At 40.6% G+C, this 27,995-nt stretch overlaps 1 protein-coding gene across 1 annotated transcript in view; it reads right to left on the minus strand.

The window, feature by feature from the left end:
- Positions 1–4,943: 4,943 nt before the first annotated feature.
- Positions 4,944–27,995, minus strand: part of LOC104165929 (dystonin-like) — a gene marked incomplete at both ends in the record, with an annotated part of 25,647 nt that continues 2,595 nt past the window's right edge. The window contains 3 exons of the mRNA XM_009705703.1: positions 4,944–5,110; positions 25,027–25,119; positions 27,672–27,749. Coding sequence (XP_009704005.1) covers positions 4,944–5,110; positions 25,027–25,119; positions 27,672–27,749 — 338 coding nt within the window. The remainder of the gene's footprint in view (positions 5,111–25,026; positions 25,120–27,671; positions 27,750–27,995) is intronic.

A 27,995-nucleotide genomic window follows, 5' to 3' on the forward strand; every position in this document is an offset into this window, starting at 1 on the left:
AGTAGCCTTCATTTTCTATAGACACCAACTGTTTCTATGTATTTTAACAATGGGACACAGTTCTAAGAAATTAGTATCTCTTCTTCCTGGGCAAAAGGCATGTACATAAGAAAATGAAAACACAAATGAAGAGCATTTACCTAAAACACAGCCTAGAGACATGAGGCGACAGAGCTGCAAGATGAAAAACCCAGGTGTAGATGGCAGTATGTCCAGGAAAATCTGGGCATCACATGCTGATTAAAGTCAGCCTCCAACTTTGAAGTCTGGCTTACAGGTTTTTACCACGTATGATATAATGGTATGAAAGAAACATCACGTACCTTTGAAACTGCCTGAAGTCAGATTTCTTCCAACACAACATATTGAAGCAAGTAACACGTCTCCAATGAAAAATTAAGCTACAGAAGGCCAATTACATAATAGATCAGAGACGCAGCATATTCTCAAATCTCCTGGGCCTATCTATAACTTTCACTACCGGCCTGATCACAGATCTGAAGAAAGGTGTGGAGGTTCAAAAAACAGCCTGAAAGCTGATATATTTAAATAAAATCATACAATTAGCAAACCCGGCAATGCTTGGTATTAAAACTGACTTTTTAATTTTATAATTTTATTTGGTCTTTCTGTGTAAGAACAAATATTCACACAGAGTAACAGCATGAGAAGGAAAATCCAGGGCCTCCAATGGAGCCCCCTGAGGCAGTTCTTGAGGCCAGCATGAGGCCCCATTCATTTCCCAGGGATTTAACCACATACAGGATGTTAAAATGGAAGCTTTATATACTCTTCAGAAGTTCAGTCGAGTAATATTCATTCTTCTCCTAGAAACACAGACCACTGGAAACTGCTGAAAACATAAGCAACCTTCTCACATGAAAACAAATTACATTTTCCTAAATTTGGAGGGTGGAAAAAAAAACCCAAGTTCTCTATGGAGCCAAGTACCTCAAATAGAGTAATTTTTTCCTCTCATTTCTGTCACTCATAAAATTACTTTCCCTGATTTAAAGAACACTGCAAAACCACTGGAAACTCATCCATACTCCTAACAGAAGTAAGAGAAAGTGAACGCCCTGATGAAAAGCTCTGACAACCTGACCCTTTTTGCTTCAGAGGAAAGGAAACAAGTACCCTGCACTGGCTGAGGAGAGCAGGCGACTCACCTGTGTGCCTGTGATCCGGCACGTGCATGCTGCCCACGTTGCCATGCTCAGGGCTGGAAGCAGAGCGCTGCCAGCATGGCTGTGGGTGCACGCAGGGCAGGGAAACAGGGAAGAACCTGGCTCACCCAGCCACTGCACACTAGCCTGCTGATCTCCACCGAGATGCTGCAGTGGATTCTGCAGTTAGTCATGGCAGGGATAGGTTGGCCTTATCCTGCTTCTCCCACACACCTTGTGGGGAGCAGGGAGACGTGGCAAATCCATGCAGTATTCCTGCATTTCTGCAACATAAACCTTAGCTGGCTTGCACCAAAAGGTGCTGGGATCCTCTGTCAGGACAGAAGAAAATGGAGATGGCTACTGGTGGCCCAGATGAAACAATCCTCACCTGTTGTTAAGAGCAGGCAGGCTGTCAGCCCTGCCAAGGGGAGAGGCTCCCTGCCCGCCGGTGATTGATTCAGAGCCCAGCTCCTCGCCCAGCCCTCCACAGCTTAAGCAATTTCCTGAAGTCTTGCAGTTGGTGTGTACTTGCAATTTAAAAAATCACTTATGCCTGGAAAAGCGGTAATTATAACCTGCCACTCCAGTCCCCCATCACCTAGAACTGGACAGTGACATCTCCCTGTCTCACACATGATTGACTGTAGGGATCATGCTGGACCCATATGGCTTGTGTTCTTAATGGTGCATCCAGAAAATGCCTCTTGGCCATGGTGTCAAGGCTGCAAGCACAGGGTTTGCCTGTCTGTGCTCAGGTTCAGCTCAGAGACAGCATGGCTCCTGTCCTCTGGGAGTTGCTGGTGCTCCTGCTTCTGGCCCCCCGCTGAGCTACAGCCTCTGCAGTGCTGCAGCCCACCTGCGGGCCCACGGCCTGGCTCAGCCTCAGCCCAGCCCCAGGGAGATGCCCAATGCCCAGGGCTGGTGCTGCTCCAGTGCCCCCCAGCTGCCCTGCTCCTGGCTGGGGTGGTGGGACGGGCCCTACCTGACACAGGTAAGCGAGTGCTCTCCATCCAACGTACAGCTTACTGTCGCTCAGTACAACTGCAATTCTAAATACCAGTAACACACCTGGGTATTTCTGAGCCTTCTGGTCACTACTGTAATAGCACTAGATATCATCCCCTTAAAATTAGATGTGGGCCCATTTAAATCCCTCCCAGATCTGGCAGTCATGTCCCTGCTGAAGAGCCTGTCCCCACTCACAGAGAGCGGGAACTCCTCCTGGTCCAGGGTGCATGGTGCTTCTGCAAGGAGAGTTATCTCCAGCAAGCACGGCATATCTGGCACAGGAGGGGCTGCAATGCTGCACCGAGGCTGACAGATGTGCACCCCCAGGGGTGCACCACAGTCCCACCCCACCACCTGAGCAAGCACGTCTGGTCATCCACCTGGGAGTAGCATACCAGCTGGCAGCATCCACAGGACGCTAGATGAGTTCCCAAGACCACCTGTGATCCACAAACTAGGAGCTACTAAAACAGACAAACAGAGCATATGGAGAATCACTGCCAGAAATGTGCACATTTTGTTACTGTTTAACCTACTTACTGCTCAGAACATAAACCAAGCTTTAAAAGAGCTCTCTGGAGTAAAACACTGTAGTTAAAAGTATCAGATGACTGTTTGGGAAGACCATTCCCATCTTGTGAACAATAGCTGGAAATTATTCTCTCTGTTTTAATGGTACAAAATGGCAAAGGAAAGAAACACAGAAGCTCACTGAAATCAGTGGAAGAATCTCATCGATTTAATCAGTAAGACGGAGTCTGAGAATCTGTAATATCTCACAGCAAAAAGACATCAGATAAGGACAGTAAACATTCCTGGGAAGAACACAGGATCCTTAGGTGGAGAAGTTATGTTTACAGGAAGAGGATAAGATAAATGGAAACTGGCACAGAAGCACACAAAAGGGGGACTCTGCTCCTCAGCCACTGAATCATCTGCTTTGTGCAATGCACTCGTGACAAAGGTGCCTGTGCTTCCCCACCGAAATGCTGTGAATGGAACTCACAGAGCGCTGCCAGAAACACTGCACCAGCAAAGCAGCTGCAGGTTCTCAGTCATATCCCAAGGCATTAACATTTGCACAGTCAGAGGGCAGAATTTTAGTTTTCATTATTTATTAACTGATCTGTACCACAACCACTGTTTGCTGAGCCGTAAAGGCTACATTGCTCTATGTAAGTGGTATAAGGCTCTGAAGAAGCTCTGGGAAATATTTTCCATTATTCCATCTCATTAAGCTCCTTCCTTTTTTCACTCTCATCTCTCTGTATCTTTCAAACTGTTTATTTTTTCAAATACTTGCCTGTGCTATGTTCATTCTTTTGGCTGCTCTGTGCTGAAGTAAAACAGCCTGGTCTTTTGTCAGCTATTTCCCTTTGTCTTGCCAACATTACTAAAAGACCCTCTTGCTGGCATGCACCTCCTCCCTGACTGGCTACCCAGAACAGAAGCATAGTCAGGAAAAGACCTCATTGATTCAGATGCAGCTTCATTTTACCACGAAGTTATGCACTGCCACAGCTAACTGCTGTGGGACTCAAGAGCACTCTATGTTATGCTTACAGCCTCTCTACACAGCATGTGAGGAAAAGGCTGCATCTGCATGACTCGTCTCCCATTTTACTTTAGTGTCCTAGTCCCCATACCACATGCATGTTGGCTCTGCCTAGGCTTCTTTCTGTTGTGAGCCAAGCGGTCCCACAAGATGAAATCCAAGAACAGAATAATCTGTTCTAGGGTCTGTTCCCTGGAGCTGCAGGAAAACACACCAAATTTGGCTTTACTTGGGATTCTCCTTTGGTATTGTACCAAGGAAGTAATGTACCCTCAAACCTCTTTATGATATGCCCCATGGCATACAGCACAAACTACGCGTGCTATAATAAAACCCAGAAAGTTGCAAGCCTTGCGCAGTGAAGGACAAGTCAATACACACTAATGAGCCCAGTGGCCAGAATACTCTCCCATGTGGTCCTCTAAGACACAAATCTCCTTATTCAATTCAGGAACCAAAAAACATACAAAAACAGAGAGACGTCACCAACCAAGAGGAACACTGAGCACAGCAATGATCTTAAATCTTGTTCCTCTGATGAGCTTTGATGCCAAAGTCAGCTTTGTCAAGCAAGAACTGTTCTTACGTAGAATCCAGAATTAGAAATCCTCTCCTGTCAGCAGACATCTTCAACTGTATTTCAAGTTAACATACTGTACCGTTTAGCTTCTAGCTGCAGCCATCAGTGGTTCTACCAATGCCTGTTTAACTTTGGAACAGTGTGGTCACAAAAGCATACAAATTCCCTTCTCAGATTGAGAACATTCAAGCCAGCTGATCCCATTTTCCATAAGAATACCCTGCCATTTAACAGGAGATGCACCTCAGAGTAGATCTAGGCCCCAAGCAGAAACACTGAAGAAGCTCTAGGCACCAGGGCCATGGTAGAGTCATACAGGAAAGAATACAGAGATCTTAGGTATATTTCAGGTCATGCAGTAGTTGATGGCTTTCAGCAGCAGTGCAGTTTTGGACTCTGGTGATCCGTTCTGCCTCTACCCTGCCTATACTTACATGTCAGTATGACAAAAAGGGACTGTGGAGAAGACTGAATCCCAGAGACATTCTTCTTGGCAGCTTGGAGGTGCGCCATGAGAGACGTGCAGGATTCATAGAGATGGCTATTACAGGCATAAACCACAGAGCCCTCTCTCTATGTGCATTAACATGCCATAATTAACGTTTTCCAAGAGAACAAACAGCGTACTTACCTGTATTTATGAATGATGGCATTAAATAATCTTCCATCGCGCCAGCAGGTAGTGAAATTTTCACAACGTATTCCAGCATAACCCTCGGTTGTCTGCTGCGACCACAGGAGCAGTCTCTCTTTAGCAGACATGTCCTCTGACTCTCCAGTAACATGGATATCAGATATCTAAAATGCAGTTAATGTAGATATTACAATTACGTCTAACCCATAAAAATGTTTAAAATATTGCCTAAAACCACTCTGCATTGCTAAAGAATTTTCTGTCTGATATCTGCATACATGAATATGACAATTATTCCTGTGCTGTGTTAATATTCTTTCATGTCTTATCCTTATGGACTCTTAGTGTCTTCAATATGAAATACAAAATTCATAGCCTCACAATTTTCTTCAGCTGGTCAGTTCTCAGCCTCTCAATTTCTGGGGAAAATATAATACTATTACATAATGAAAAATACTTAACTATGTCTATTTTACGCTGATAATGCAAATACTTATATATTTTTATGTACTAAACTTATTATACATAAATGTCATAATTATATATAAAATACAGTATGTTTTATATATATAGTCACACTTATATAATACTCATTTACATTATTCACACTTTACTCAGCTACAAGGTTCCTCTCAAAATAGGTTCATTTATAATATATGCTGTTCTGGAATTCAGCACCAAAGCAGTCATTTACAGTAAAAACAGGTAATAATACAGTTTTAAGACAAAATCTTTTGATAAGCATTTTAGGAATGACTGAAAGATCATAAACAAAAATTTCGCCTGATACAGAAGGTTTGTTTTTGTATTTTCTAAGCATTATCAACTTTATGTCAGTGAAAGCAGGAAAGCATTGGGAATTTTACATACAAATACTACTTTCTAATACATCAAATTCTCCCCTAACTAAGTTCAATCAGTTTGCTTAGAAAATTACCACTGTATAGCTACGAAGCAGACATTTCCTTAATTTGAACATGTATTGTTTGCACCTCATGTTATAGAAATTGTATTCAGTGTAAATCTGAACTGCAAGATAGACAAAAAGAAGGCATGCCTTGATAAAGAAAGCACTGTCGCATGTTGTCTAAGTGACCACCTTTTACCACTTATCCAAACACCAATAGATAATATAACACGCTGTTATGAAGAACACTGCGTTATGCGGGTACCACGAGGCACTGTATAAGGACCGGAGTAACATAGCTCAGACATAACAAAAAGCAGGCAGAGGTGCTTGGTAGAGGCAAGAGGTCTTGAGACAGTGCCAAGGTTCGTGGGTGGACACCAAGCACCGCGGCAAACCTACCTGGAAGAGGCCACGCGCCACACAAGCCTACAGCCGGCACCATGGGGAGAGACAGGTCTCCCCGGGCTCTGGAGCCAGCCTGAGGCCCCGGCTCAGGGCAGGTTTGCTCACAGACAACACTGGGGAGAGGCAGGCGCTCAAGTTAGCTGCAAAAGAGGCCTAACTTAAGCTGTGACAATTCCATCAATCCTGTTCTAGTGCAAATCAGGGAGGCATGTTCATGAGGTCAGATGGGACAATCGTAACGATGTCTCCTGGCCTTGAAATCTCTGCACACAAAGGTATCTTCTGTTTGGGCTCTTCCAGGGGGAATTCAGACAGGCTAGGCTGGAAACGATGAGGTTTTCTCACATTAGAGCCACTCAAAACACAGTGCTAGGATCAAAGAGATGTAGCTTTCCTACTAATGCAGCTATGTCGATGCCTAAGAGGAGGTGGTGGGAAGCACTAGGAAGTAGGGGACTAAAGGCAGAGCCGAGGAGATGTCAGGGCAACATAGCTGCCACAGTCATCGCTGCAATTTCTGCATAATCACCTTTCACTCTTTCAGCGGATGACAAGCATTTACAGCTATACAGTAAATGGTAAATACATTTAATGCAGGGAACAAATAAATTTACATTATTTTCTATCCAAGTACCCACAGAATCACAAGTTGTGAAAGCAGTTCTTCAGATACTTATCACATGCCATCATATCTGCTGGCTCTAGGGAAGGGAAATATACAGGCACTAATGCTAGAACGCAAAATAGTTTTAACTGTTCAACTAGTCCATAAATAACCTCTGAAGATCTGATGACATTTTTTGCATCTTATTGTCTCCAGCTTTTAAGAAAAAAACACTGAAGAGAACACATGAAGCTCTGACTGTTTACAAATTTCTAGGTATCAAAATCCTGCATGGAGTATTTACTACATGAAACCACACAAAATACAGATGGTATGAGTCCTGTATGTGAAGACAACAGGGAATCCAATATGGCAAAAGACCAACTTAAAATCACTCTGAAAATTTTCTTGTAAAAATCGAGGGAACTCATCTGCAGTGCAAGACTTCCTTTCTGTGGGTTACCTTTATTCTTTGGTATTTCAAAGCAAGAAAGCAAACTAAATATTTTTCCAGTAGCTTTAGTTTCTATTCCTCACAGAACAACCAGACCACAATATAAATAAAGTCAACCATTCACCACTTATCTGGACAACACTTCTGAAAGAGATGATGTCATCTGGAAGTGTCAGATGTCTAGCAAACAAACAAACAAAAACCCAAAACCAACAACAATAAGGAGGGGGAAAAAACCTCACAGCCTATATTTTTTTCCCATCATTTTCAGAAAGTCCTTTGTGTGTACTCCTTAAGTATCATGATTTTTAATATATTCTAGTATAAGCAAGCTAACAATGTAATTTGCTAATGGCCATTCCTTTCTGCTAAGTTCAAACCTTTAGCCTCATTCACAGTTAATTGACCAGCGACAGCTATGTACACTTCAGACTGCAGAGAGTGCAAACGCAGCATATTTGAGCACACATTACATTCCTCTGGAAACAAGTGATTTCAGACATCAAGGCAACTTCTGAAGGTCATACTTCTATCTGTTGTTACATACAAACAACATCTGTAGCTATGGACACAAACACAAGGAGAATGTTTCTTACTCTGAAAATGACCACTAGGCAAGCTCGCAGTCCAAATTTTGGATGGTGAAAACATGAATTTAGCTCATTACTCTAAAGTCAACAGGTTCTTGGTCCAAAATCTTCCAAGCACCATGCGGCACACTAGTTGGCCAACTGAAGAAAAAGGAATAGACTAGACTGGGTTTAAAAATTGAAATTGCTTTTCACTCACGGAGGTAGCCTGTTTCAGTACAGGTTAAGGAACACTAACATGAGCCTGACACCTGAAAGAGCCTGAGCACTTCTATTCTCTAAATAAAGTATTTCAGATTCCAAGGCTAAGATTTCAGACTTTTTCATAAACACTGAATCCGTATTTTAAACGTATAAAAATACGCCAAGGGAAATGGTGAGTCAAAGAGCTATATTTTATTACACTTGCAAATATGAGCTCTACTTTGCAAGATGCCCTATTAACTTGGAACTACTTAACAAGTAAAATACTACTCCCACAAAATAAGGTGTCAGAGAGAGACAGAGCCCATCTTCCCTTTGATAACCCTACAAGGACAGTACAGATATTCATCTACCAACTATGTTTTATCATCAATATTTATAACATCATTGGGCACAGAAAATAAAAAGAAGTACTACTAAATTAGGAATATCAGAACAGAAAGTAAGTTAAGGGGCAATCAAATCTTCTACTGTTCAAATTTTGTCCTTCAAAGCAAACAGTTTGTGTGAACCTTTCATTCTTATATCCCACAAGCCTATCATTTACCTGCTATAAACTGTTACTAGAGGACATTTGTTCCTTAAGTATGGAACAAATTACTGACTTTGCATGAGTTTGAACAGTTGTTTGTTAGAGATCCAGTTCTCTAAATTATCTCAAACCCTGTGAATTACAAGTTATGCAAGCAGAAGTGACAGACAGAGGTGATTCTCCGCACAGCCCTTGGATTTCAGGATCAAACCCTTACTTGGCACTATATACTCTATTTCTTGTTTGTAACTGGGAGAAATAGTTCATCTCTGCTACCACAAGTGTGTTTTCTCTGCCCGTAAGTTCCCTCTGCATCACACAGTATACAAAATCCACACATCAAAAAGCCTTAAGCTCTTTGCTTACACTGATTTCAGTGATGCAGTTTTGAGTCCAAAGAGCAGAGCAGAGAAGACTTTCCAAAAGAGATCAATGGTGGTGCTGGATGTCTGTGGCTCATTTTTTACAGTGCAAACAGAAGAGCAGAAAGACTGACATAGACAGTAAGGAGTCTTCCCTCTGATTCCATCTTATCCGAATGTTTTGAAGCTAGTCTAAACTTGACATAATGTACCTAACTGCACAAAAGTATATAATGGGCTAGAGATGTATGACGTATAATGAAATGTACTCTGATATCAGCTAGACCTAAACAGAAAAGTCTGAAGAACCAAATAAATAAGAGGAAGAAGAATATATGAATACAGAGAGATTTTGAAATGCTATTTTCCACCTAAGCTAAGCAGTTAGTTACGTATTGTGTTTGAGAAGGATTGCTGACAGAGTGTTGAGGGAAGTATAGTTACACGAATGGAATTTGAACTTGCACATGATCACAAGGAGTCATCTCCCCTGACGTTACTACAGTTGGACTTTGTGAGTTTCCATTTGGTGATAAATTCAAATGCTGCTATTCAACTCTTGCAAGGCTCTGTGGAGCTGCGAGTCCAGCTTTGGGCAACACCCTTCAAAAAATATTGGATCAGTTGAAGAAAATCAGAAGAGAAAAACAAGAATGACAAAGATCTAAAAATATAGGACCTGTTAGGAAAGACTGAAAAATTGGGTTTATTAGTCTGAAGTAGGGAAAATCAAGGGGAGATGGGACAACAGCCTTCAAATATGTAAAATGCTGTTGCAAAACAAGGAATAAATCAACCCTTCTGGGAATAGGAAAAGAACTAATGAGTTTAAAATGAGCATATGTGTTTTCAGCTAAAACCACTTGTTAATACAAAAGACAGATAGGCACTAGAATAATTACTCAGAAGTGTGTGAAACCACCAATAAGGCAGACACAGAAGAACAAGTATCCGTCCAGAATAGTTTTCATTAAGTTATCTTGCCTTCAGGTACAGAGATGACCTAGATGACCTGTCCAGAAACTTTCCAGCCCTAGTTTTGTAGTTCCATCAGTGATTAAAGATCTCCTTCATTCACCAGCATTTAAGGTAGACTGCACCTGCTTCTTCTGAGTGTTACAAGGAAGCAAACAATACTATGCCAATGAAGCAAAACTGACTTTTGCACCTTTGCCATGCAAATCACATTCCAGAAGACCTACTGGCATCTCACCCTCCCTTAACTGTTCCACATGAATAGATAATACAAGATTATATGATGGTGGACATAGTTGGAAGATGTCTTGTTATCTTTCAACTATTTGCAATGATAACTGCAATAATAAACAGATGACTACTTGGCCAGAAGTATTCTACCCAATATGCTGATTATAAATAATCTACATTTATTTAAAAGGAAGTATATTGCCTTTAACCTGACTCAAATACATGTGTGGGTTTTTTGCTTTTTTTTTTTTTTTTTTTTTCTTGCAGAGTATTATTGGTACTGTAGATGAGATAAGAAATACACTGTATCAAACACTATGTAGATGCATGGCAAAAAACCAGTCGAGGAACTTGCAGCCAAGACAATAGTTGAGTACTCGAAGTAGGTAAGTGATTCTGGTTAGATACCAGTTTTTTCTAGAAAACATTTACATCCATAAACCAGAACAGAAACTATCACAAATTAGACTGGCAGAATAATGGTAATGATCGATAACATGATACAGAAAAGTAATTCGTTTTGACACAAGCTGACAACCACCAAAAACTGGTGGTAACACCAGTTGGTAGCTATCTTTTGCTGATACTGAATGAAAACCATAGCTTGTTTCAACACAGGAGTCATCAAATATCACAGTGACAGTATCCCCTGTAGAGAAGCCAAAACTACAGCCCTGATTTTCTACTCTACCTGCATTGTGCTAAAACATCACTGAGAAGGGGAGTTGCTGCAGGAAGCCTGTCTCAGTCTTGATTCACAGCTTCTTGACCTTAATGCAAACTGCCATCTGCTCTAGGACAGCCCTGACTTAGGACAGTATCAGAGTGTATCTTGCTTGAGGAAGTCACCTTCCTGTGTTAGGAACAAGGGCTGCAGAAATTAGGACCCAGCAGAGAGTAAAAAATTTTTCTCTCAAAGCTATTGGTGAGCAGCTAGGAACGAAGCTTCAGAACACCCTGCTTACCTGAATTTTGCAAACAGGAAAACAGAGGTAACGTGGTAGCACATATCTGAACATGAAATCTTACTTGTTTTACACGCATAAGAAAATGTGCCACAGAAAGAAACTCAAAGGATATATTCCAGTAGTGGGGATTATGCTGTTTCAGAGGGTAAAATGTCGTATCTCTGTTACAGTGCCAATTAGCCAGCTGTACCAATGAGTTTCCTCTAGTATCTGTCCTCCAGTTTGAAAAACCAACATGCTTTCAAGTATCAGCCACATCTGAGGCCCTGTGTAAGCTGAGAGTACATTACAGCATAGATAAGCCAACAAGGTGAGCGGAGGCTACTGATCTCTGTAACTATGGCAAAGAAACTGGTAAAAGAGATTGGTAACTGCAAATCTTGTGTATCAGCTCAGTCTGATAACAGGAACTTTATGGATATGTATAAGTAACAGCTTTACTGTTTTATACTGAAATATAAGACATTAAAATGCTTGTTTAGTTCTCAAAAGCAATCAAAAAAAAAAAGTGGTCATGACTTTGTAAAATAACTACAGTCTGAAATCTAGTTTTCTTCCTGGATTTGTTTACAGGTCAAGGCTAGGTGCTCATAAAATTACTTACACTCAGAATCCTGGGTTGAGAAATAGAATAGAACTGGAAAACAGACATTTCAGCGTCAGGTGTTCAGCCGGATCTGCCAGTAGTTTTCATACTCATATCATTACGCAGTGTTTTATCGATATCAGCAGCACAAGTCTCAGTGTCCATGTAGGTGCTCAACAGAAGTCTCTTTCCCCCCCACCCCCCTTTCCCCTGTGGTAACAAGAGGAATATGCCTGGTCGGAGTAATAACTGCAGCAATATTACAAGTTGTATTACTCTAATTATACAGGAAAAAGCGGCCGTGCTTGGCCGAACAGACAAGGCCTCATACTGTTTTACTCAGTAACGACATTTAGTTCAAATCAAAGAACATCCCTAAGCTGTTCCTGAATTCCAGTTAAGATTAAGAGGGCAAAGATCTCCATGTGTATTAGGAGACTATTTGTACTAGTGTGTACTGCGTGTTGTAATTGGGCGTGTTATCTGTATTTAAAACCTAAGCTTGGAAAAAGTATCATTTGAGTCCTGTTACAAAAGTAAATTGTATAAACAATAGAAGTGTAGTTAGCTCCCTGCTGGAAAAAGTATCTTTGGCACACACCCATACCCTCTGTTCACTTAAGTCAAAGCTCAGATGTTCCTGTTGAGCAAGGAGAACCAGTTTTGGACCAGATCCTGGTATCGGCACTTGGCCCACACTTACAGATTTCAGTTGCGCTGAAGGTGAGTGGGGCAGAAGCGGTAATACGGATTGAACTGGTAAGCATGGATACCAACAGACAAAATTTGCTTTCCTTCAGATATTCTGCAACTAAGCTTGTACTTTGATTTCTTTTCTTGTGAAAGGAAAATAATCGTACCCTCAGAGGAAGATGGCATTTCAGCAAGTAATATTAATAGGTAATCTAGACAGTTTGGGAGGAAAGATCTTTTAAAAGAAGTGTAGAGCATTATTAACATGATTTATGTTCACTTTTTCTATTTCAAGCTGCCTACATACTTCTATCATTCTTCATTTCCTATTGGCCATAACTGAAAAGCATTAGAAATATCCCTTTCCTTGACACAAGACCCAAAGGAATTACAAGACTATCAAGAGTTGATAAGAATGTTTAATGCAGATACTGAATGTGAACTTGAACAACTCTCTAAAATTCACTCCACCTTCTAGAACCATTTTAACATGAAGATCTTTCTCCTAAATTAGGAAACAAACCAACTACAAACAGTAAAGCAGCACAAAGATACATCAACACTCCTGAAGGACAGAGGTATTACTTAACCTATGAAAAAGATCAAGTAATGTGTTCTGTCCTACAACTACCTGTAGTATCACAGCATAGGTAAAAGGCTTATATACAGCAAAGTGAAGATACTTTTGTAATAGAAAAAATACTGTTCCAGTACTTACTCTGAGCTAACTTTCAAAGATAATGTACTGTGCCAAAATATTTACCTTGCTCCTGTTTGGTGGAATGCTAAATAATGCCTTTTCATTTGGCAACTGGGAAAGCACAGCATCAGAAGAATAAAACCTCTTTTGTTCAATCAGTGGATCACTTTTGCTTTCAGAGAGAAAGTGATGCAACTTTTCAGATTTATTGCTTTCTGGGACACCTTCAACAATTCCGCAAGAAGTTTTGTTTAACCCAGTTTCTTCACATTGTCTGCCTAAAATGTGGATAGCAGAATCCAAGCTGGTCACTTTTCTGTAACAGAGACCACTAGATTTCTTCAGGAATGCTAATTCTCTCCTGTTGCCATCCTCTGAGAATCTCCTCTTCCATGTACAGCATTTCTCCGAATTCCTCTTGTCTTGTTCCTTTAACCATGTCTCTGTCTCATCAGACTTGGTGAGCCTTTGATTATCACCATGAAAACTGTCCCCACAACGAGAATCGCTTTTTGTTTCACCCGGTAAAACTTTTGCTTTAACAAGATCAGCCAAAAGGTCTGTACTCACAGGCAGAGCATTACCAGCCACTGTCACTCTCCGGGGGAAGGAATCAGCCAGTCCCACACCCTTGGGACGAATCTCGATGTTTTCTGAAATCCCCACTTCATACTGGCTTTTTTCTTCATTTTCTTTAACCTGTACTGAATCTGGTCCCTCCTCGGCTGATTTCTTTCTCCTTTTTCTTCTGAAATATCTTCTTCCAGGAGAATGTTTAGCTGGACTTAAGGGAGCTTTGGCAGGATCTAAACACTGCTCTTCCTTTTCAGCCCTCACACATCCACAGACATTCCCCATTTGGCTTTCAGTAACTCACAGCCGCACAGTCTCATTCATTCCAGTATATTTACATACATCTAAATCCTCCTCAGAAAGTTAAGAACTGCTGCTTGCACTGTAATTTCTTCCAGACTTCACATCCATCCTCCTCGGTGTGTAGCCATTTTGCTTATGAGAAACGCACACACAATAAACGTTGTGGCAGGGTGCCCAGGCAGGGCCTGTGTCTGATTAGACACTGTGGCTTATTTCTGGCCTCCAATCCTCTTAAATAAACATCACTGCTTCAGCATTGGGCTGTAACGCCGATGGCCTTTCACAGCGATGACATAGCATTTATGAGCAACAGAAAATTCTCGCATGCATTTAAACTTCCCGTTTCATTTAGTAACTCGAGCAAGATAAAGTAGAAAAATATGCAGCAACCTTTGAAACTCTTAGCTACACTCCAAATCCAAAGGCAAGCAGCACAGCAAATAGCAGGGTTTTAGTTAGCAGATTTGGTTTGCACTTTGCATGTTTTTCTTACGTATCCAACGATCCACAGAAGGGAAGATTAAAGTGAAGGATCAGAGATTGCTTTGAGAGCTTGTTGGGGGTCAAATTTTCATTTGTATGCGGAGTTTTCATAGCCGCTGATGTGATTTTTCACTGATTTGTCAGCTATAAATAACCTGCTGCTTCACTACTATCATACAAGCATAACAAGCTCGCTCAGGGCAGTGGTGCCATGTACTAGGAGCTGGAACTTTGCAGCAGATTTAAACCTCTGGCAGATAAAGGTGAAACAAAGCATAAGAGCCAGTCTATCTAGAAAACTGTCCACAAAGTTACTGTTTATAAAAACGGAGCTCTATCCTCCTCCCATGCTCCTGTTCTGTGGGCATCTCTGTGTAGCTCTGAATGTAACAGCCAAGAAGCATTTAACTACACCTGAAGCTAGGTAGAAATGTACACTATTAAAATGCAAGCAAGTCTAACCAGTTTACTTTGTTTGGAAAATACCTTTTTAAGCTTCCACTTCATTTTTGTTACTGATATGCAAAACCTACTAAAACCAACACAGCAGGGGTAGGCATGTATGGTTTCTCATGCTGAGAAAGAATTACCAAGTGACTTGCCAAGCACTACCAGGTGTTACCATTGAGTTTCCCTTGCTTATGCAAAAAAAAAATCGCAATAACGAAACCCAGAGACTTCATCCCCGGGGGCCAGTTCCACTGAAGTATTCTATGACATTTTACTGACAGGATCTGGAATGAATAATACAGCAAAGAAGTAGGATCAGCCTCCAAAGAATTTCCAGTACGGATACTCATTGCTGACTACTCTCAGGGCACTAGGGTAAAATTTGACAGTAATGCTTAGAAAATGTTATACTGCAACACTGAGGGACTAGAAGGCTGTTATAGAATACTGTGTACTACTGACAGACAGGGAGATACCTACAGGCACAATGCTAACATGTTTCTTTGCAAAGCAGATGTTTATGCCATGACCGCACTCTTTCATAGCCTCGGTTTGTGTTTGTATTTGTAGTATGCTTAGCATAGAGGTGTGGTTGTACCACTTGCTCCCTTTACTCACAGTGAAAACGCTGTATGCTAGTCAGCTTAGAAAAGTGACTTTCAGTCAAGGCCAGAGGACTCCCTAATTTAAAATACACTTCCACATGGGACTCTGTTGCGTCCTGATGTGGCCCCCCTTAACTAACAGAAAAGCACAGTGAAAAAAAGGAAAAAAAGTCTTTGTAAATGACATCGCTGTGTTTGTATAAACAAATGGCTTTTACGCCTGAAAATATCCCTCTCTTTCTCCTCCCTCATCAGAAAACATGATTTAGGACTTTGCAGTGCAATGGACCAAGACTGATTTCGTTTCACACAGACATAGCTTCTAGTTTAACAACAACATGTCTGGTAACCTAGTAACAATAATATATGGTTAAATAGATCATAGTATAATAATACTAAAATATCACATTATGTACTCTTATAAAAAACTTATTAGGATTATCTTGATGAAGGAGAAATAATATAAAATGTTAAAGACAAGTGTGTCCAGCATTTGAATGAACAACTGCAAGTTTTCATGCCATATTAACCATCTAATTGAAAAAGTATTAAAGTAAATACAGACTACCACAAGTACAATGCCAATGTTGTTCTTACTCCATAAATTTCACAGGAGAGAAGAATTTGCTTAAAAGTGCTGCAAATTTAAATTTTCAATGCAAATACATATTTAAATTAAGATACGTGGGCACTGAGATTTCTAAACAATAATTATATTATTTAACTGAGTTTTAATGGAGTATGATTTAGTGTGTATTTCCTTTAAACTGTTTACATCTGCTTAACAATCAGCATGATATCACCTTCTTCCAAACAGAAAACATCCCTAAAGCATTCTCTGTTATTTCAAAACTCCTGGTAGAAGCAGTGGCACACTGACTGTCATAAAAACGTGAAATCAAATCTAGTTCCAGATAGGTCAGAAGAAACATGTATTGTTATTTTACAGCTGATAATCTGCCTTTTGTAATGTAAGCAGTAATTTAGAAAGTCTCTGATGTTGCACATCCTCTTTCGTACATACCTTAAGTTTCAATTATGTTTTCTTAAGAGTATGTAATTCACTTTTTCAGAAAATCAAGTACCTCTGAAGTGAAATTAATAAATTGAGACAGCAAAAATAGAAGAATCAGTTCTGAAACACGGGTCACAAGCTCAGTGGTCCAACAATCCTGGCTTACTGCTGCATATACCAAGTCAATTTAGCTGAATGCACCTGGTGTAACTGCAGCTAGTTCTAGAATTTAACCATTTCTAAGTATTAGCCAGGAATAAATGCATTCCAAATATAAGTCTACAGACTATTATTAGCACTTGTGCCTTTTAATGTTCCCAGAAATAGGTAAGAAATACATATTTTTGATAACTTAATAACCAATTTAACAGTATTTACCAGCTGTTCCTCAGTGAGATGGCTATCACCTCTCTATTAACATTTCTTTCTGCAGTTCCTTGTTTTTCCATGAATCAAAAAGTAACTTTATAGTCACTTTAACTTTATAAGTCACTTATGCTCTTGAACCAAAGAAAAGATCAAGGACAAAAGAATGGACAAATTGTGTTTATATCATTATGGGGTTTTTTTAATATAAAAAAAACCTATGCAAAATCATCTTCCATTGTATGCGAAGACGGTAAATGAAAGTGTGAGTAACTAAAGACAAAATGACCACTTTCAGCTACCTAAAATTCTATAAAGTCATAATTTTGGTCTCAAGAAGGAAAGAGACAGAGATAACAGGATTAAACTCAAGATTAATAAAAGGGAAACTGGAATTTCTTCTAAAACCTGTCTGCTAGAGCAAAGAAATACGGTATTCTAAAGCATCAAAAGAGACTACCACTGAAGCCTACGAGAACCACCACAAGATAGTGAAGACCTGACCACACCAGGGGTTCTGTCTTAGACATCTAAGTAGTCCTGAACGGAAGCCCAGTGCTGGCTAAAGCCAAGGATCCACATGATCAAAGCTGTCATGGGTTGTTGTGTTTCTTTCCTTTTCTTTCTCTCTCTTTTTTTTTCTTTTTTAAATGAGAACCCCAAAGATACAAATTCATATCCACCAATGCTGGAAAGTTTTAAGTAGAGATTGGCAAAAGACATTTTCTGGCACATAAACCCTTAAGAAGTATAACACGAATAAAGGATTAGACCAATATATGTCTGCAATTTGATCTTAGAGGCTGCTTAATCACAAACAAGAGGTTAACATTAAGATGTGGCAAACAAAAGATTACCATCAAGATGCAAAATAGCTCATGCAGATTTGTATGGGTTTGCATTTAACCACAGACTTCTATAATTTGTCAAGCATGTCCGTGACTGTGAAATGCATGATGTTCTTGACATGGGACAGGTGTATTACACATTATAGTGGCAATGTTGTTGAATATTTGCATATTTGTTAGTCTGCAAAATGCTGAGACCATTCATCCTTTGTACACTGCTAATTTATGCTTTATCATTGGTTTCATATACTTAGTAAAAGTTGTAAAGGAAAGGTTATTCCACTTTGCCAATCAAACCACACCTGGTATCTTTTATCCTAGAATAACATGATCAAAAGCCTACTAGGAGTGCATTTCAGGTAGTTTTGGATCTAACATCCCTTCCCCCTCTCTTTTTTTTTTTTCTGTTTTGTTTATGCAACACAGCAAAAGCTATGGAGCATTTAGCATAAATGGGATGTGTCATTTCATGGTACTAAAACAGCTTACCAGATAACCAGCAAGCATTCTGTTGCACAGCCCAAAGGTCACATGCAAAATGACAGAGATATAAACATAAGCCAAAGAGAAAGTGAAAATTAAAGCAGCACAAGATAGAGAACAAGACAAAAAGTAAAGGCTTGCCAGCACAAACAAAAGGTTGTGTTTGGAGCTGTTTGAGCTGTACTGGCAATCACTCCTCAAAATCTGAAAGAGCTGTCCAGCTTTCAGGTACCGCTGAGCTACCAAAAGTCATGACCCTGAACAGGAGAGCTTTTATATCCAATGAGATGGCTTACAAAAAGAAGAATTTGCTCCTTGTTGGTGGTTTTATGGGATTAAGGACAAAAAGAATCAAACAGATGAGCTAACTGCTCCTAAATCTTATCCTGCTACAGATATCTCACTATTTGTAGAGATAAAATCTAAATACGACTCTGCAATGAGCCTTAACGCCTCTCGTCGTTGCTGTGATTCAGATGAGTCCCAGAATTCCAAGAACTCCATACTCATCTTCTTACCTGAGAGTTAGCAATTTTTTATTTTTTTTTTTTAATTGCTGAAGAATTCCAGAAGAGATAAGTAGGAGTTCAGCTGAGGAATAAAATACAGGAAGAGTATACCCTACCAAAAGCTGAACAACAGACAGGTCTGCTGCAATGGCTAACGTCTGCGAATTGCAGCTCCCAGGTGGAATACAGTTTATCCTATGACCACTTACAGTCAGAGATTAGACAACTGGCTGCATAGCTCCATCTTTAAATATTTGAGAAGATCAGACCTTGAACTGTTCTAGCTGTTCTAAAGTGGAGGCAGATTAAACTTCAATCCTGGGTTTCCAAGGCCCGCAGCTCGGGCAGAGCCCAGAGGCAAGCTTCAGAGCCAGCTGCCATCAGCCAGCTGCAGCCAGCAGAAACAGGTGCCAGGAGAACGGTGAGTGAAGGCCAGATCCAGCTGTCTTAACCCCACATTGCCACCTCAGGAAAGCAGGCAGCACTGCTCTCGCATGGTGAGCCCTACCACAGATTTTACAGCGGAGCTGCTGAAGCAGAGGAAGGTGCACCAGCCCCAGAACATCCCGCTACTCCTCTGCCTTCTGCATGTCATTTACTGGAACGGGCTACCAGAGCTGAGCTGCTTCCTCCTGCGGCCACCCTGTATGAAGGCCACAGCATTTATGACTAGCGCAAGAGTGCTTCAAAATTACCACCTGCATTGCAAGCTCTGAACACCTAACTGCAGTAAGGGGCATCAGGAACTTGAGAAATGGATGGGTAGCTGTCCTTTCTCTCAGCCAAGTCACCTACAAACAAATCCACCCTTCTTACCTCTTCGCCCAACACCGGTAAAAGTTTAACTGTGCATCTACTGGACCAAATGAACAGTCTATAGACTGCTTTGGGGCACCCTGATAAAGAATGAATTTTGCTCAAAGGTTTATGGGCAGTCCGCAGGAAAAAAAAGTATTTGCTGGCTGATAAGAGAAATGTGAAGAGGTTACAGGTGCCCCAAGGAGGCCTGAGACAAAGCACCCATCTGGCCAGAGCTGGCTGGCCGGTACTGTAACGTCTGGACAAAACCGCAAGCCACTGGAGCCTCGAAAAGCAGCATCCTGCAAAGAGGCCTGACAGCAGGGAGCTGGGGAGAGAAGAAAAAAGTGTGTTTCACAGCAGTTCCTCAGCTGCAAACTGATGAAGAAACTGAAACAGAAAAAGTCTATTGTGTCATGACTTAGAAGCTTCAGAAATTTTTTAAGGTCTGAGTTCACAAAGGCCTCATTTTGGATGTCTGAAAGTTCAAAGTTTCAGGTTTTGTTTTGGTTTGGCGTGGTTTTTTCAACCAACTGCAAATTCTTCTAAATATTTAACATTTGTTAAATTAAAGATTGTTTGCAGTGGTTTGAAAATAAATTATCACCAATTTTCACAGAGATTATGTTATTAAAATTGTGGTTACTTACTGAGGCCAAATTCTGCTTTCATTTATAGTTGCTTGTCTCCAATGTAATCAGTGAAAATGTACTGGGTATTGAAGGAGGAGTCCATTCAAGTATTAATTTGGATATTTTAACCTACAGCCTATAATTATAAAATAATAATAAAAAAAATCTCATTTAGCATGTTCTACAGGTGCCAAGAAAATAACTTACAGTAGTTATTCCACTGTGAAACTGAATTTTAAAAAAGCCACATATTATTAAAAGTTTGTGAAATGCATACACTGAAAACTTGCCTAAATCCTAGTAACATACATGTCTCAAGGATTTTCAATACCCACAGGACAAACTATTTTCTAACATACTCAACTCAATAAACCACTGTATTTCCCATTCCATCTTTTCTACATCTTATATGTAATTACTTGGGACACAGAAGATCGTACAATTTCTGGACTTGTGCAGCTGCAAAAGTCCATGGTATAACTCAGAACAACATTTAGATTTATCTAATTATGGGTACCAAGTCATAAAGCCATAATCATCTCCAGGCATAATTCAGATGCAAGAGAAACATACTCCTCAAATGCGTATCATCTTTTATTTTAGTTCGAAATGTTTTTTCCCTAAATCATCACTAAATTCATTCCAATACTCAGAAGGACTCCCTGAGGAAACATTATCCTCCAGGTAAGTGCCATGACTCAGAGAAACAAGAAGCCACAAACAACAGCCCAAAAAAATCCCTGGCATCTTGACTACATCCCAGATTGCAGTGTTATTAGAATACACATATAAGATGGAGCAGAGGCAGTAACATCACACAGCAAACAGCTCCTTATCCTCACTGAGAAATCAACTACTTCTGCAAATGCTGGGAAAATTTAAGGGGTAGTTCAGATTAAGACACCTCAATATAGGCATCTACATATTCATGTTTACATGCTTGAAGAGATCATTTTATCCAGTAGAGGCAGGATTTAGCTTCCTAAACATGGGCTTCTAGAGCTCTCTGAGGTATCCTGCTATATCCCAGCTGGCCTCCACCTGCAGGTCTGGAAGAGCATGGGTCTCTCACCAGAGAACTCCACATGTATGTCATGGATACTCTAGCACACCTCAAATGTCACTCAAATGCCACCTGTTTTTAGGAAACTGAATCAAAAGCCCTGGGGATCCAGTTAGTACAATCAACGGATCTTGAGCAGCCACATTTCACACCCTGACGTAGAGACATAAGAAAAAAGGCAATTGACCATCTAGAACATTTGAGACACTTAAATCTGAGATACCTACACGGGGAGAGCATATATACCACAGGAGCTAAGGAAACTTGCTTCCCACTGCATATACTACTGGATGTGATGTGCCATGTCAGATCACTCCAGGCACCTACGCTGGACAACTGCATAGCTCAGTAGGTGCTCTAGGCACCTACTGCAAGTGATCTGAATTGCTCCATCAACCTCGCCCACTGTATCGGCTAGCCTTCCAGGCCTCAAAAGTGTTGCTAAACGTGTTTACCACCATTTAAGATGCAGGTTATCCTGCCTGATCTCTTCCCAGATGACAGTGGTTTTCACATAAGACCTACATCATGTTTCTCATACTCACATGGGTGTCTCATAAATCTGCAACAACACAGATATTTACGTTTAGTCAAATGGAATGAACCTCTAGTATCTGGTTTGCTGACTAACTCTCTAGACTATACTAGCCGTACAGACTAAACCTCTATCTTTCAGATTATTAGATTATAGGGACAACTTAGACACTTACTGCATATGAACACAGCTCCCCATAGGCACCTGGATTTAGGTGTCAGCTTCAAACTGAATCTCATCACAACTCTCCCAATATCTATATAGGATTACTCCATGCATAAACACAATCATTATCATGAAGCTTCATCACTTTGTGAAGACTCTGCTGTTAAGACTTCTCTATTCACATTTTTCCCTCATTCAAAATCTAAGCGAAGACAAAAAAATGTGAGGTGTAAGTAGGCACGTTCTTCTGAACTTCTTCTGAACCCAAATCAGCCTTATACTGGTGTCAATGACACCAAATTGCTGTATACTTCAAAAGAAGTGGCACACAGGCAAATGTCAGGCTAGCACAGATTAGCACTGAGAGTGTCTCTTATATCACTTTACAAATCCCTTCCGCATTCAGTGCAGGTACTGCAGCCATTAATAGCAAAAAGACAGAAAACATATTTTAAAAAATCCTATTCTTATTTTGTATTTACTAATGAGGCTTAGTGTTTAGTCCAAGAAACACTACTTACTCTTAAAATTATTTTAACACCCATTTTTTTAAAGATATTATTTTGGAAAAAATAAAAGCTCACCAAGAGGGCAACCCGCATCCTGGGGTGCATCAAACCCAGCATAACAAGCCAGTCAAAAGAGGGAATTATCCTGCTGTATTCAGCGCTGGTGCAGCCTCATCTCGAGCGCTGTGTGCAGTGCCGGGACCCACCGTTTAAGAAGGAAGTGAAGGCCCTTGAATGCATCCAGGAGGGCACGAAAGCTGGTGGTGGAGTTGGCAGGCCCGTCCTGTGAGGAGGGGCTGAGGGCTCTGAGTCTGTCTCGTTTGGAGAGAAGGAGGCCGAGGGGCACCTCATTGTTCTCTGCAGCTTCAGAGGAGGGGACATGGAGAGGGAGGTGCTGAGCTCTGCTCCTGGGATCCAGGGACAGGACACGTGGGCATGGCGCGAGGCTGTGCCAGGGGAGGTTCAGACTGGACATGAGGAAACATTTCTTTACCAAGAGGGCGGTCAGACGCTGAGACAGGCTTCCTGGAGAGGTGGTTGATACCCCAAGCCTGTCGGTGTTTAAGAGGTGTTTGGACGGTGCCCATACCAGCATGCTTTAAATTTTGGTCAGCCCTGAAGTGGTCAAGCAGTTGGACTGGATGATCCCTGTGGGTCCCTTCCAGCTGGAATAGTCCATTCTATTCTGACAGATCTGCAAGATCTGAATTGTATTGGTAGGCATTTAGTTGGTAGTTATTGGGGGTCAGGGTAGACTGAAGTAAGTGTGTTTCAGCTACAATTTAAATGCTTCTACGTATTTTATATGGAGCTGGCTACCTTACAGGGGAAAATCCTTGTCACACCAGCTCACCTAAATTAGTTAGCTTTTATATAGATATTCTTCCTTCTCATAATTTTTTACATATATACTGTAACTAGTAAGACTAACTTTCATCACTTTTTATAAGCACCCAAAATTGTGCCAAATGTCCTGTGCTTCAGCTAGCGAGAAAAACTAACAATTTAATCCTGCAAAAACCTATTCATCAGGTTCATAAAGATAAAACATACATCACGTAAAGGTTTAACTTCCACTAACAGCTTCTATTAACAAGTTGTTAATCATCTTCATTTCTTAAAACACAGCAACATTCAATCACTGCCTAATTCTATGGGTCATGCATAAACATATTTAAGCCCAGCTTTCTTTCTCCATATAACCATGTGGGAGCAAAGATGGACAAGACAGAGGGGAGCCAAGGGAACTTCAGGTCCTCACGAGTGGTGAGCAGTTAGTGGTTTCTCCTTTACCCTGTGCACTGGACTGGGCTAAGCTGTGTATCCTGTTTAGTTCAGGGCCACAGCAGCCCTATTCATGTCTTCTGTTCCTCATGAGGATTTGCAGAAAGGCAAATTAGATCCTAGCAGCCTTTCTGGGTTTTTTTGGAATGTTTTCTTTCCAGACATAAATCCAGTGTGGGATATTCCTAAGCGAACCATGCTTCTTCTGTATGATCATCTAACTTTCTGATCATTTAAAATGCCTGCACAGCAGGGAGTTTATCGCTAACAATGCTGCAGTCACTAAATGGGAATTATCTGTCATCTGAATTACATCATCTACAGCCACAGCCATTGTGAAAGGCTCATTTTGAGGAGCAATTTAACACCACAGACTGTAAGGCCGCATTATACTGGACACAATCCTGCCAGGGTACGATAACCAGAGTGCCACCTAGTGTGATGCCCGCTACCATCGCTGGGGCTAAAAACAAATGCTGAAGTGCTAGGGACTGCTCGAAAAGGCTGAGAGCAGTGCTCGCTCACATACTCGTACCAGCACAGAAATTCAGATCCAGAACAAAAGAAGATTTAAAACTTTTTAATATATTTTAATATTCATCAAAAGAAGTCTGTAGAAGAAAACAAGACCGGTTTGTCCAAATGCTGGAAGGCACACATCAACTACTGACTTCACTTCAAAACCCAGCTATTTTTCTCTCACTCCACAGACAGGAAATTAGCAAACAAATGACACCTCCAGACACAGTTTACATCATGAAATAAGATACATCATAGAATCATAGAATTATTATGGTTCAAAGAGACCTCAAAGATCATCAAGTCCAACCCTATACCCGATGCCACCATGCCCGCTAAACCCACTAAACCATGTCTTGAAGTGCCACATCTAAACGTTTTTTGAACGCCTCCAGGGACGATGACTCCACCACCTCCCTGGGGAGCCCGTTCCAATGCTTAACGACTCTACCAGTGAAGAAGTTCTTCCTAATATCCGGCCTGAACCTCCCCTGGTGCAACTTGAGACCGTTTCCTCTTGTCCTATCGCTAGTTACCGGGGAGAAGAGACCAACCCCCACCTCGCTACAACCTCCTTTCATAAAAACCTTCAAATACACATTAGAGAAGTGAAATAATCTGTATTTTTGCACAGCCTATATGGAGCCCTGTCTAAGCTGACACATTCATCTTAACTGCATGCAAGACTCTGACCGAAAACATACTATCAAGCAAAACTAGACTTACCTGAAAGTGCAAAATTATGGTCCATATCAACCCCAAAGTCAATTTGGGATTCCCATCTGTTATGTCATCATTTCTAATGTTAACTAGTTTCACCTGCCATCGGGGAAAGAAAATACAGACAAAATTGAAATAAATATGCCACAAATACATACATCATTACACAGTCACAACTATAAAGGATGTATTATTCACTTCCCGAGCCTACTCGGTTGGGTTTTTTTTTTTAATTCTCAAAAGCAGAAAGGAATTGCATTCTGGTTGTAAGCGGCCCACCAGGAATGGCCCTCTCCTACCCACGCAAAGCTGGGAAGATTCCGCAGCTGTCACTACATTGGCAGATCTGCTCCCCATACCAAATACCCTTCACCTCCATCCTTGTCAGAAGGGGAAGGTATGATAGAGGGGGACAGGATAACAAGAATACAGTGATCTGTAACTGGCTTATCAGTCTCAGGGCTGTGCTGAGACGTGGGAAGCTATCACTGCCTCTCTTCCTCCCCGTGCTTTCCTGCACCCAAAGCAAGAATTCAGCAGCAGCAGCAGAACTGGCCTGCTAAACCACAATGGCCTGGTTTGATAAAACCAGGAATTTAGTATCATATTTAAATAACCAACGGCTTAATAATGACAACAATTATTATCACTTCTGCTGCTGTACTCCTTCACAGTGCTATAAACACAAAATGGTTAACAGGATTAAAACAAAGGCTGAGATTATTGCCATTCCCATAAACTCCCAACCAGAGTGAGTTCAATAATTCCATTTTTGTTGTCATATTTTATTATTACATTTAACTTCTCTATATGTATTATCTATCCATATAGTCTAGCAATTAAAGATGACTCAGCTAAAAGGCATTTTATGCTTATCTTAGTAAAGTTACACACACATGCTTTTTAACATATACCCTGTTATCAACCAAACAAGCAAAAGCATGTCCTTCTCTTGATCTGCAGACACAATCTTAGCTATCAGGAAAAACAAACAAACAAACAAACCAACCAAAAACACTCTGTCAGGAAGAAAGAGAGTGTATTCCACAGTTCAAAAATGAAATTAAAACAAATCCAAATGCTTTCCTCCCATTGTATTATAAAAATTATGTCTGGCAAAACTCTACAAGGTAGTCAAATATGCCTTATCTTTGATTTTTTCTTTGGGTTTTCTCCCAAGTCAGGTTTCAAAATTATCAATATATAGGATCTCTCTGCCTTACAATCAAAATAAAGCACTGTATTTGGAGGTTAATACAGCCAACCTGAGCAAGTTACCTCCTAAATACAGTTTAAAAACACCTAACAGTGGGCTGAAACTTTAATCAAATGTGAGTTTCCCGCTGGCAACTTGCCAAGAAAACCAAAGCCCTAGAAGCACTTTGTACAGTAGAGTACAGCCACCTTCATGAAATTGCGAGGCTGAGGAGAGCACAAAAATCCTCAGATCACAATCGATGGTTGTGTGATGGAGACCTGCAGTTCCCAATGACATGCACACGTTCATAAACGTGAGGATGACCTGATCCTACATCTCCTGCGTTTTAATACACACGGTCTGTCGTGCGTAACTAAGGCACGGTGCCGCACAAGTCCAGAGGTCTCGCTGCATAAAAATGTTGTTGTGACTTTCATTTCAAGTGGTCATTGATTTACTTTGTAGCATATTTGTTTGATGGCTCACTTAGCTTAAGAGGAAAAGTATGCTTTGAACTTAGCAAAGCAGGATTGAGTTCTCTGTGCACACACATCGCTCAGTGACCCGAAAGATAGTTTGCAATTTCACTCAAAATATGAAAAGACATCGGTATTTATAACCTAATTAAGCACCTGTCTATGGCTTGTTACCTCACATTTTTTCAAACCTTTTAAGTAGCAAATAAAAAAAAATTTAAAAAATCAACCAATCAGAAAGTAGATTTCCAGTGTCAATTCATTTGGATGGGATGGATAGGAAGTTTTTCCTTCCATCCATGTTTTGGACACTTTTTGATATTGCCGTTTTGCAACTGCCATTTTGCAAAGGGAGGAAGCAAGAATCCTGAAGTATTTGAAAGAAATTTAAAGGCAGAAAGAAACTCACAGCAGTGGAAAACCGTCTAGCAGTGTGGGTTTCAAGTGTTTGGCTTAAAGGAGATACAGGTGAAATTAAGCCTGAGTCTTCCACAGCCCAGATGACTCTGCTGCCTTTCTAGGGAACCAGTTTTGCTTTCATCAGGATCAAGGCTTGAGAAAGTTTTCCCAAAACAAATATAATCAAAACCAGGAACTCATATACAATGTTCTAATTTCTTTGAATCTGCATTTTGCACTAAAAATTAGATTGTGAACAAAACTGCACACCAGCCAGTGTCTGGGCAGCACAAAAGATAGTTAAATCTACTATAAGCAACTCCTGAGGATCTTACCCATAATTTTCTCGCCTTTAACATCATATACCACATGGAGTGTGTTGATGTTATTGCTCAGAGAAGGGAGGTGTAAAGTCACCTTTGCCACATCTCTCTTAACCATCTCAAGCACAAGATCAAGCTGAGCCTACACCAGCAGCTGTTATACAGCATGCGTAAAAGACCAAGCAGGACATATTTTTTATTAGCTACAGGTGAACAAATTTTCATTAATGTTTTTTATTAAAATTTTCACCATACCTGGCGTTTTTTCAAATAGTCAAGTGCAATTTGGACGTTCTGCAGTCTGTGAAAACGCATCCGACCTTTTTCTCGGGGCTAAAATTGTAAAACAATAGCTGTGAGATTTTCTCATCAGACAAAAGAACAAACAGTCTGATTTAAAAGATACCATGTAAAAAATCTGAAGCACTACGAGTCTAATGATGCCAATACCTTTGGTGGAAAAGTGTGCTTTAAAAAAAATTTTTTTTTTTTAAACTGTAGTTGGAAATTTTTCAGCACAGTGGATGGCAAGAGAGATCAGTGGTCCCAAACTGCAACTTCCCATGCAGGCTCATAGCT

The sequence above is a fragment of the Cariama cristata genome, unplaced genomic scaffold, assembly GCF_000690535.1.
Source record: "Cariama cristata isolate BGI_N322 unplaced genomic scaffold, ASM69053v1 scaffold15178, whole genome shotgun sequence".
NCBI lineage: Eukaryota > Metazoa > Chordata > Aves > Cariamiformes > Cariamidae > Cariama > Cariama cristata.